Source organism: Anomalospiza imberbis, chromosome 9, assembly GCF_031753505.1.
Source record: "Anomalospiza imberbis isolate Cuckoo-Finch-1a 21T00152 chromosome 9, ASM3175350v1, whole genome shotgun sequence".
In the NCBI taxonomy this organism is placed as follows: domain Eukaryota; kingdom Metazoa; phylum Chordata; class Aves; order Passeriformes; family Viduidae; genus Anomalospiza; species Anomalospiza imberbis.
In genome coordinates, this window is record NC_089689.1 from 460,330 (window position 1) to 472,697 (window position 12,368).

Consider the following 12,368-nt stretch of genomic DNA (forward strand, 5'->3'; position numbering starts at 1 on the left):
AAGCAGATCTCTCGTTTTGAAAACACAGGACCCGGCTCGGAAAGCCAGCAGCCTGCAGGGGGGACAAGTGACAAAAATGACATCTCGGTGTGCCGATGGCGCCGAAGGCAGCCGAAGAGTGCTGTCCTGCCTGGCAGGCACTCCCCGCTGTGTGCCGACGCCTGGACCCAGCCCACAGCAGGTATCAGGGACAGCAAACAGCAGGAACCAAGCACAGAAGACAGCTCAGCTCTGCCAACAGCCGTGCTCGGGCTGGGCAGGTGCCAGGCAGGGCAGCCACACCCGGCACAGAATCTCCCTGACGCAATACAGAGCCTGCTGACAGCGGGGAACCCTCCAAAGTCTGCGCATGCCACAGCTGTGACGGCCCCGGGACACTGGGGACGGCTCTCCCCCAGCGCCCCTTCGCCTCCCAGGCTCAGCCCCACCAGCTCCGGCTGGTCCCAGCGAGCCCGGTAATCCCAAGGGCCTTTAAAAGCAATAGTCTAATCAAGAGGGTGCCAGCACAGCCCCTCTGCTGTGCTCCCGGTATTTCCATTTCCCTTGGACACCCACAAAGGCAAAGGGTGTCCAGCTCATTAAACTGCCTACTCTGCTCCTGCATGTCTTTTCCATATTGGACAGCCGACTTTCTGAGCCCTGTAAAAATCGTAATAGTACCATGTCCCCTTGAAGCCCAAAGGCAGGCTCCCATCCAAAAAGCCAGCAAGCTGCTCTCTAGTCTAAATCTGTAACACAGAAACACAACTTATTCCATGAGATCCCAAGTGGGGAAACTGGCTGGGAAACATAGTAATTTATGTCAATTAGATTATCTTGAATGGAATATTTAATATTTTAATGGAACATTTTTAAATTGATGCTTATGGGTACTTTGTAGCTGCTGGAAACTCTGATCTAAATGATTGTTTTAATGAAAGATTGCCAAAGGACTCACATTTTAAACTCCTACATAGGTTAACAGTGGGACTGTTCTCCCTGGGCTGGCAAGCCCTCATTTCCCAGTCAAGGCACTCAGGGTAATGCCAATTAGCACAGCTGCAGAACTCAATGAGGCAAATTGCTGAGGGTGTTCACCACAAATCCGACTGTGAAGCCCCCTCAGAAACAGTCTGAGCTGATGGGCTCATATGGATGGTGCAGGAACTTTCAGAAAAGGTCACATTTCTTCTCTGTTCAAGTTGCCAAATTAGAAAGTCTCGTTCCAGAAACCATTCCACACACATATATGCATACCTATGCAGCCCTTTAAGCCATCATTAGTGTCCCCTTTTCCAAAGGGAGAGACACAATTTCAAGTGGAGAAGCAGATTGATTGTATTTATAGTCTGGTTTTATTTTCAGCCACAATACACAAATCCATGGCGCAAGATCCCTGCACTATCATTTGTTTACTGCATGGCATTGCTTTCCCATTCTCCTGGAGTGATGAATAATCCTTGCTGCTGAGCTTGCCCTGCTCTCAGAGGCCCTCCGCAGTCTTTGCACCACAGAGCTCTCGATGAGGGTCAGCAGCCTTGGTGTCGTTCTTTAGAAGGTTAATTTACATGTTGCCTCTTGGCAGCACAGAGGACTCTCTTTCAGCTTGCCCTGTGCTGTGGTGTCTAGGTGTGAAAAATTCATATTTTATGATTGGCTTTTCGCAAATATTAAATTGAATACTATATGTATTATGTTATATTGATTAGAAGTGCTGTATTAACATTTTAATAGTATGGTAAATGTAGTTTTGTAGTTGAAATAGGGCCTATGTATGTGGGTTTTGTTTTTTTTTTTTTACTAGCTCAAGCAAGAGATGAGATAATGAAGAAACTCTTCACACAGAGATGACAATGATGGGGGCCCATAAAGAATTACTGCCTCCTTATCGGAAAAGACAAACATTCTTCCACCTTCTCTCCGTCTTTATGGAACCACCAGGATTAAGGGGAAGAAGTTGACAAAAACCAGAAAAGTTCTTAATTTGCAAGGAATTTATGCATCATGTATGAGATGTATGAATATGCAACAGGCCACTGCTTTTAAAGATTATTCCTTTGTTCACAAGGCATGCTTATTGGGCTTAAGTGCCCGAGAGCATCCGGACGTCCGTAATTCTTTGCTTTTTATTGTCTTGTAATTGTCCTAACTCTAGATTTTCATTACTCTAATTGTATTACTATTTTTATAACCATTTTATTATTATTAAACTTTTAAAATTTTAAAAAAACCAAGTGGTTGGCGTTTATAACATAGGCAAGCCCTTCAAAACCCAAATTGTTGCTGGTTGTGGTCAGTTGAAACTCCTGACCTAGTTTCTCAAAATGATGTGGTTGGCTTAAAAAATTAGATTTACTGCTTTTTAAAATAATTGTGTAGTCTTTGCTTCAAGTTCTTGTTTAAGGAATTGCTAGAGATACTCCAGTTGCAAGTTTGAATTTCTCTTAATTGTCATAAAGGTGAGAGGCGTATTTTTATGTGATACACGAGTAGGGAAACCGCTTGCATCTAGCAGCTAGGAAAAACTCCAACAATTGTGACACTGTGATTCAAAAATAGTGATATGTGGGTAGTTAGAAGTTGCTGTTATTCCAGATTTGCTGAGTCTCAAAGGCAAAGAGTTCAAGATATTAAAGTCTGTGCTAAAAGCTTTCTAGCATGAAGTACTGAGCAAAAGCTGCAGCAGCAGCAACAGCTGCTACCTGGCATAGAGTCCCTGGCATAGAGTCCAAAGTTCTGAGAAGGAGCATCTGCAGCAGGTTTCTTTCTTCTTGATGATGATGATGAGGGAGGAGAAGAAGAAGAAGCAGCAGGAATAACAGCCATTTTTCTTCTTTCTTCTTCTTCTTGTTCTTCATTCTCCTTGCACCCCATTACAAGGGCATTTTATTCATAAAACATCCAATCAGCTAAAAACGTGATTCTAAAACATTCTTCCTAAACCAATCTAAGCATAATTCTAATGTACACAAGTAGGACGAAAGTAATGTGAAAGTAGTGTCAGTTATTATCTAGATTTTTATGCATATAATTTTATCTATTTACACATATAGCTTTATCTGTTTACGTGAATAATTCAATCTATTCTATCTAGAAATACAAGCAATGTTCTGCTATGTTTTTGTTATGTCTGGAGCTAAGTTACTGAACTTTAAACTAGTTTTAGGGCCTTATGAGCTAACACAGTCTCTTAAGGCACTTAAGATATATTTCTACTTACTTAAAACTATAACTTACACTTCCACTTACTTAAAACCTAAATTTACACTTCTACTTCATATCTATGTGGCTTAATATATTTCAGCTTCTTTAAAGGGTCTAATTCAAACCCTACATTTCTTTATGTCTCTTAAGGACTCTGAGAGGCTTCTGTCTCATGCACTCCAACAGCAGGGGTATTTCAGCAATTCCAGATCCTCAGACCTATGCGCAGTTATCAGGTATGTTAGGATGGCATGGGCTGGCAGTGACTTGCTTGGGATCAATCTGGGCTCACTGTGTGGCTGGAGGCAGCACCCAGGTGCTGGGGTGCCCTCCTGCAGATGCCCACTTCTCACTCCTCAGCTTTTTGCAGAAAGCTGTCTGTTCCCTATCAGTGCTAGGCTTGTTTACACATTTGTCCATGTTCCATGCTCCTTTGCAGCTATTCACTGAGCTCCTTCTTATTTTTCTGCCTGGGCAGTTCCAGCCTGTATCCTAAAAAGTGAATGTGGGCAGGAGCAGTTTTATAACCTGATGGAGGCTAAAAAATGGACAGTGCTCTGGCCAGCTACTGAGCAGCGCCCAGACCTTGACCTAGAGGACCCTAGTTCTGTCACCCTCCCCTTGCTGTTCCCATGCCAGTCCTGTCCCCTTGCCAGTCCCATCCCTGGCATCACAGTGTGTTTGGCTGTGGGCAGCCTGGTGGAACTGGAGGTGTGTGAATGTGGATGGGCTGTGTGGGAAGGAGAGGTTTATTATTTCTTGCCATTGGATACTGATACCGGAGTACCAATTTGAACTGCAGCTGTAAGGCTGCCTGGAGTATAGAACCAGCATCTCTTAAAGCAATCGTTAGGGTTTTATTTCCATAGGAAATGTTCATAGCAGTATCTCGGGTTGCAGCACTCCCAATGTGCCTGTACTACCTGGTTTTCTACTGAAACTTCCTCCTAGGAGTTGGGAAAACAGATTAAAAATGGAAAGGCAGCAATTGGGAGGAACATTGTGTGTTGGATTTTACTAACAAGATGTTTTTAATTTTTTTTTTCTGTTGATACACTAGGTTGTTTTGCTGCACAGCTTGGCTGTGGAGCCAGGCCTCTCTGTGCTGCAGACAGACTGTGCAAGGGACTCGGCCTGGCTTGGTTGTTTTGCAAGCCCAGTGGATTGCTCTGTGGTAGCTGCAGAGCTGCCTGCATGGCCTTCCTAATGCTCAATACTCATCAGTCAGATTTTAAAAACACCCTGGGACAGCCTCAGGCAGGGATGCCAGGCCTAACAGCTCCACTTAATTTCCTCTCTATACTGTGCTATAAGTTGTTCAGGCACCTGCTGAAACTAGCAATGTTTTTTTCCTTAAAACGAGACACCAGCAAATGTGGTTAATTACCACATCCCAAATTGGCACAATTGAATCTTCATAGAATTATTCTTGCCCCAGGTCTGAGTCTTTAATAGGTATACTTCTGGCTATTTTTATTATTTTGTTATATTACAAAATCAATTATCAGCCCAAATCTGTTTTCCCTTTTTAGTAAAAAACCTCTGTTGCAGGAAATTATTGGGATGACTTTTTCTTGCGCTTTCTTTATGCGGATTTAACTGATCAGCAAATGTCGCTGCATGAGAGTCAGCTCTCACATCCCCAGCCACCTACAGCAAGAACACCGATGAGCTGTCCTGCATCCAAAAGTCCACCTCCATAATGACTGAACCTTCCAATCAGGTAAGTCCCACTTCTTTTAATACCCTTCCTCAATACCTGTAGCCTCCCTGCCTCCCTCCCACTCTCCCCTTTTCCTTTCCATTGTCCTTTTGCCCCTTCTTTATGTTCCACAAATTCCTTCTTCCTTTTCCCCTTTTCCATGGTCTCCCTCCACTAATCCCTTTCTCCAGAGTTCCTTCATAATACCAGAGGGAGCATGATTGGGAGGGAAAGAAAGGAAAGTTTCCCTAAAGTAACCATCTTTTTCTTAAAAGTTAATGATTTCTATTTAGAGTTTCCAACAAGCACACCACCACCTACACTACCTCATACAGAGCCAGTCACAGCCAACAACATTGCCACAGATGGCAGAGAACCAGTCCCTGCTGAAGGAACCTTCTCCTGACTCAGTTTCCTGATAAACAGTACTAAGAAAACCCTGCATCCATCCTGCCATCTCCAAGAAAATCTATTTGGACAGTGGGGACTCAGAATTGTTTGCATTTTGAAAATTGTCTTACGAGTGCTTTTGATTGTTTTTGTCATTTTGTGTTGATTCAGTTGATCCTTCAGAGAAGCTTTCTTAATAATATCGAAATGGGGAGTTGTGGAGACCCTGGGGGGCATCCTCTGGGTCGGGGAGACACAAGAAGCTTCCCTCAAAAAGCTGTTAAGACTCCCTCAAAAAGCTGTTAAGACCCCATTGGCTCCTTCCCCTGTTCCTATGTCTGTTCCCATGTCCCTGAGCTACTCTCTCCCTGTTCCCTAATTGGCCCTTATCTTTGTACTGCACTGAGACCAGGTTCACCCCCGGGGCCCCTTGGGAGAGAGAAACCTGGACCCTCCATATGTGTGTGCTTTTGACTCCGAACATCTCACTGTGTGGCTGAACAAAAACAACTGTGGATACCATGCAAAGGCCCTTTTTGCTTCTTTACCCTGGACTTTACTAGCAGCAATTCATCTAGATCATCTTTAGGGCTTCTTCCAACCCCAATCAGTCTATGATTACATAGGCAATTCTATGTATAGTGAATACATACATACCCACAGATATACGTGTCTATGATACTGGCTCTGTGCACAGAAATTTATTTGGCACAGCCCCTATTGCAGCCTGAATTGCAGAACATGTCTCCCTATTAAGCTTTCAAGCTCTGAAGGTTTTTATTCTGTTGATAAAACCCAAACAGAAAACTCAATTCATAGATTAAGAACTAACTGCTTTAAAATTAGCCCTATTAAGATCTCACCCAGGACCCACAGACCCTATACTCTGGAGTCAAGTGCCAGACAGTGTTTATCTGTGTGTGCAACACGTATTGGGCAGTAAAAGAAGCTTTGTACCAAAATAGTTTATTAAAAACAATAAAACTTCACTGAAGCTGGCTGTCTTCAAGACAGAATTATGACATTGCAGCATTCAACGTGATCATAATCCACATATAAATATAGTACTATACAGCTCCTGTTTGCCTTGGCCAAGTTCTGCCCTCAGTCTGGCCCCAACAGCCCTGCTGACACAACCCAGCCCTGCATACTTTAGCTGCAGAACCTGTTCCTCTGGGAACTGAGTTATTCTATCCTTTCCTGCCCTCACAATGCTGTTACTGTGAAGAGGTTGCACAGAAACCCAGCACAGCTCTTGGCAGCTCAAGGCAGTAACAGAACCGGTGTGAGCACACCGAGCCACCGACAACAGCAACGCTGGGGGATGTTTAGGAAATATAAATAGGCAACCAATTACTCAAGTTCCCAGCAGTGCCCAAGTGCAGAGAGCAGCTTCACAAGAAGGAAGCTCTGTCCGGATCTGCCACATCGCTCCTCGGCCGTGACAGAAGGACTCCTGCACAGCCACCTCTCACTGCAGCACTGGCAGAGAAGGGCAATGCCGGCGGCTGGCTGGCACACTTCTGCCATCTCCCCTAACACCCTCCCAACAGCGTCACTCTGGGCCATCAGCTCTGCACTGAAGTCAGTATTTGTCCTTGCACTGTGGCATACAGACTGAGTGCTCAGTGCCCCGTGCCCCAATGTTTTGGGTCAGGATGCTGCTCACGAGCTGTGGCTTGGCTTCCTCGCTAGCTCAGAGGTTGCTTCTCCCTCCTCTCCATCACTCATGTGCCCTGGGCTGCTCTGCTGATAGGTGTCTTCTTGCACAGTTCCTGGTAGAATTCAGATTCCAAAAACCGCGGGTAGGAGTTATTCTCCATTAAGCTGTAAACTCTCTTCTGTGCCACACTGAAGCAGGTATGGGTGGCTTCCTGGATGTTCTGTGCAATCATGTTCTTGGTCTGGAAGTCTATGTTTATCTGAATTACAGAAAGAGGGACATTACTCCTGAGAGCAGAATTCAAGTAAGTGTTAATACACAGTACAACTTCTGAAGAGGTGAAAAAGGCAAGACCCCATTACTGGAGGGTCAAATTACTGGAGAGTTTTCTTTTAAGAAAATTCTTCTTTTGCACAAAACCAAAACTAATTCAGATATATCTTTTCTCCATTAGAATAGAAATTCTCTGCAACACTGCTTGTGCCATTTTCCAGCTTGGTGAAAAGGCACTTATATTCAGACCCAGACATTAACAGTGAGGTTATGTACAATGCAGTTTGACATCTGTATCTTGAGTTCAAAGAAATAATGGCTGTGACAACTCATAGAGCAGAGCAGCTTTTCTTTACCTCTTTGGGAGCCTCCTTTTCAATGAAGTCATTGTAGATTTTCTTTGCTTTCAATGTCAGCTTTTGGGGTGATTTTGTTTTCTTGAAGTCCTCACAGGCCAACCAGAACTCAATGTTCTCTTCACAAAACTCAGACTTTAAAAATGCTCGGAAAGCAGCAAGACCATCTAAGGAAAGAAAAAAAATACCATCAATTAACTATTTCAAGAACCTTGATTTTACCTATTGGTCATATCAGTTTCTACCAGAATGCTTTGTTGTAGGTCTATTTTTTTCATGGCAATAAAAAAATTCCATAATTTATGTTTGCGCACAAGTTAATGCTTTAACAGCTTGGCAGATTTCCCTTTGTGTTTGCTATTTCTTAGGCAAACACAAAAAATAAAACCATTTCTATGGTTATGTTTCCTTCCGTGATGCCTGAGAATGCATTAAAAAAAACCTTTTTTCTCTAGATAAGATCTCCTCTGTTAACCTTTACACTACAGTAAATATGACTGCTACAGTACTCTGAAATAGTCTTTCAATGTAAAGGATGACTCAAGCTCAAAAAGCAAATAGTAATATTATTTCTTAGTCTTTTTGCTTTGCTAGTGAATGACGCTTCTTGCAGAGATACAGTAAAACCCCAAGATCACTGAACCTGTGTTGCAGGATCCTTCCCACATTACGAGAAAGCATTTGCTTTGCTTATGCAGTGAGCTCAGGGAATAAATGCCCTTCTCCCATTTGGCAAAGCCAAGCTAACAGGTATGATTTTAGCTACAGGGGTTTCACAAAATCTACTGCAGTATTCTTTGTTTTATTATTAGTTTACTTTATTTTGAAAAAACACGTCTATGTATTTTGTCTTTAAACTGTTAAAAGCATTTAACTTGCAAGACCAGAATCAAAGCTCTTTATGTGAGAGGTACAATACTGACATGGAAGGAAACAAACTCTTACAGACATATAAACTTCTCCTTCCCTTTGCTCCCAAATGTTACTTTTTCAAGACAAACTTACATTTGTTAGCTAGCAGTTCATCAAAGGCTTCTGACCACAGCTGGGCTTCTTCAGGTGAAGGTCTGCAGAAAGAGAGGGAGAACATCAGACTACACTGCTCAAGCTTTACTGCTTTTGAAGAACACTCAAGTTATTTAAACACAGTCTCCTTCTCGTAACTTACCTGAAGTAATTGCGGTGTTTCCCTGCCTTCTTAGATTTCCTTTTGTTAGAATTGGAAGAGTTCTGCAGGAAGTAGCTCAGTCTTGTTTTCCAATCTTTAATGCTGGAAAAAAGAAGAGGGAGAAGCTCGTTAAAAATGACAGCTCGCAGAGCTTCAGACAGCAGCGCTTTCCCTGAGGCGGCTCCTGCAGCGGTAGTCACCCAGAGCCCCTGAAGGCAAGAAAAACGCTTCCCGTCCCTGCGGGCGAGGGGGACTCACATCGTTCTCTTCATCCTGCCCTTGTCAGCCTCCTCCGGCTCGCTGCGGCGGCGGCCGCCCCGCTCCATGCGCCCGCCGTGCCGTGCCGCACCGCCAGGAGCAGCGCGCTCTGCATGCCCAGCCGCTCCGCTGCGGTCCGGCCGCGCCCGCGCCGCGCCCTTTCTTATGGCCCCACGGGCGGGCGGGGCCGGGCCGGGCTGAGGGCGGCACCGAGCCAGCCACGGCTGCCTGTCTTTCCCAGCATAGCAAACTTGGCTCTCCTCCGCATCGCGTCTGCTTTCCCCCTTTTATTTTGTTTTTCCTTACTCCCCCCCTTCTTGGAAATCTTTCGGCGTGTCACATCGCCAAAGGGCTGGCTGTCCTTTCCGTCAGTCACAAACATACCCTGCTCTTCTGGAGGTGTTCGTTTTAAGGTTAGTCGGATTTTTGAGTGTGGCCAGTACGCGAAAAAAAAGAAGGACTTAGCCACATTTCTTCAAAAATTGAAGTAGCTCTAAGTTTGAGCTTACGGTGCTTTTGGTGTCTCCCCTCTGTTAACCCAGGCTGTGGATCCCTTCCACCTCGTGTTTGCACAGGATTTAGCTCTGGGCAGTGTTGCCACCTACCAGTGAATTGTGTAAACTACTCCCATTACTCCCAGCACTTGAAGCTGAAGTTGTAGCGCCTAACTCCAGCCCTTGGCTTGTTGAATAGGCCATGTAGTCCTTCTCAGCAGTGTCCAGCTGGAGGGTATAACATCCAAACAATCTAGATTCAGGAACCATGTTTCTCTTTACCCTCTCTCTGCTTTTCTGCTCTTTTCTGTGCATATGTCTTCTTCTCCACAGTACCCTAGAGCCTGTCTTTCCTGCCAGACAAAACAATGTCCAGAGAGACTGACTTCCAAAACACCATCTGACCTCAACACAGTCACGTAGCATAAATGTCTGATCCTTTTAGATAATCACTGTGTCCTTACAAGCTCTGCTTGCTGAACACTAACAAGCTGCACTAAAACATTTTGCTTTAAATGAGATGTCTGGGGAAAATGAATGCCATTTAATTTGTGACAGCATTTAAACAACTTTTCACTGCTTCTGGTTGTACTTTGCAGTATATATTGATGATCTTATAGGAGAATAAAGTTCACTCCTATAAATTTTAACAAATCACTTTAAATAATTTTTGCAACAGGTAGCTCTTAGTCCTGTATATGGTATGTACATAAAGTGAAATTATTGTGAGGGTGGTTACCATGCCAGAAAGTATGGAAAGAGGAGGGCTCTAGGTGCTGTAAAAGCATCTGTTCCAGAAACTCTGTGAAGCTGCCAAAGCAAAGAGGGGGCAGGCAGTGCCAGGATGATGGATGGGTGTGTGCTGACTGCCTTCCAGTGCTTCATTCGTCACTGGCGTGGAGAGCCAGGGCCAGGCGAGCTGTGAGTGCTCCAGGGATGTGGGACAGACTGTGACACGCGGGAACACTGTCCACACGTGCGGGCCTGGCATAGGCAGGCTTGGAATAACACAGGGAAACTCAGCCCTGGCCTTCCCCACGCTGCAGCCTCTGCAAAGGATCAAATGATCTGCAAAGGAGAACAGCACATCCCCACCTGCCACCCGACTGCAGATATCCCCGGTTTGAATGCTGGTTTTGAGTTTCTTTCACCTGATTCTCAAAGCTGAATGGGGGAAAATGTTCCAGTATTGGGAAGTGGGAAACTTCAGAGTCTAGCAAGCTACAGTAAGATTTGGTCAAGCAATTATATTTTGGGAGATTACCTGTAGCACACTAGAGATCCAGCAGATGTTTAAAGTCTGACACGATGTTTTCTTGTTGGTCCTAAAAGAGGATTGCAAGGGTAGAGCTGGGATATTCCCAGCATCTGCCAAGTTGTAAAGTTGGCAGTAGTCAGCATATGGAAAATTGCAGCATGAATCATGTATTTATCTGATGCTTTCTATTTCAACCTTTTAATTGCTTCTTTTAGAAACCCGTGAAATTGAAGTACCAGTTAAGGAAGGCAGTTTTAACACATGTAATATCTTTCAAGTGTAGAAAAAACAGGTAAAAAATTAAGCTGAATATGGAATTGTGGGCTTAGATGACCTTATAAAAATTCTTATTGTAACATTTGGTTTAAAAACTACTTAGATTAAAATTGCCAGCTGTGTTAGGTATATTTGGGTTTATATATTTATTATACTTTTAAAGCATGGATATTACTGCTTTTTCCAGTAAAAGAGACACTTTACAAAATACTTTTTCATTTCCCCATGGTGAGTTTTCCAGCTGGGACAGTTACCTTTGCCAGGACATAAGTTACACATTATGCATGATAAAATGTGTTTTCCATTTATGTTCAAAGACCAAGAAAAAGCATTTTACCTCCCACAATGGCTATGATGGAATGGAAGAGGCTGCTGGGAGGTGGCCAGCTAAGTTCTGCCCTTGAGAACTTCCCCAGGTGCTGTGGGCATGAAGTGACCCTGTGTGGCTGCACTGCCTGCAAGAGTGTTTGGGCTCACTGAGCAGTTTTAAAAGTACCAAACCCAGGCATTACTTCATTTTATCAATTTCTGTTTTTTCAAAGCAAGATGGCAAAATTGTTTGGGTCGTTAGCTTACCTTTCTGAAGGGGGGGTCTGTTTCACACCAGTGGTGCCATACATTGACTGGGCAAAGGAGATTTGGCATCTCAGCCCTGTCCTACACTGTATCTTGCAACAGGATATTGAAATATTCCAGGAAAATTAGTAATTGGGGTTGTAAAGAAAAGCCGTGGGTTGCAAGTACAGCACAGGTTCAAGTGTGTTGGCACAGCACAATGTGGAGTGCTGCTGGAAAATCTATGTCTCCAAGGTGTGATTCCTTTCACTGGGAACAGGGCTGAGTGGCTCCAAGCAGTGCCCAGGGCAGCACTGCAGGTCTGCCTGTGGGTGTGCTGACCTCTGCCCTTTGGAAAAAGAGAAGCTCTTGGTAGCTGAGGACCAACGCAAACATAGTGCTCAAGCTTTTCCTTTACATCTTCCTTAAAGCTTCCATATATTTCTGTCCCACTGATCTCATTGGCAAAGGGCAAGGCGGAGGGAAAGTGGTGGGAGGAGAGAGCCCAGAGCCCAAACTTTGCTATTGAAGTCACTGACAAATTTGCCATCGCCTGCAGCAAAATCTGATGTCAGACATTTAATGGCATAAGTGCTCACCCCGGAGATCACACTTTGCTTTTAAGAGTCTTTCTTGAGAACGTTCTGTTCTTTTTCTGCTTATACAATTCCTATGGGCACCAGGGATGGCTGGATGTACAAGGGATTGTAACACAGGCAATAAACATCCCAGGGAGAAGATTAGGATTTTTCCATCTTGGGTACATTCTATGTTGCAATAGCTATGCTGATC

General features: G+C 44.2%; 1 protein-coding gene across 1 annotated transcript; it reads right to left on the reverse strand.

Moving 5' to 3' along the window:
* Nucleotides 1-6,225: 6,225 nt before the first annotated feature.
* RGS2 (regulator of G protein signaling 2) lies at nucleotides 6,226-9,108 on the reverse strand. The gene is given in 6 exon segments (XM_068199174.1): nucleotides 6,226-7,197; nucleotides 7,568-7,734; nucleotides 8,573-8,634; nucleotides 8,736-8,837; nucleotides 8,994-9,073; nucleotides 9,076-9,108. Coding segments are annotated over 6 exon segments (639 nt in total). The 3' UTR covers nucleotides 6,226-7,002.
* Nucleotides 9,109-12,368: the final 3,260 nt, after the last annotated feature.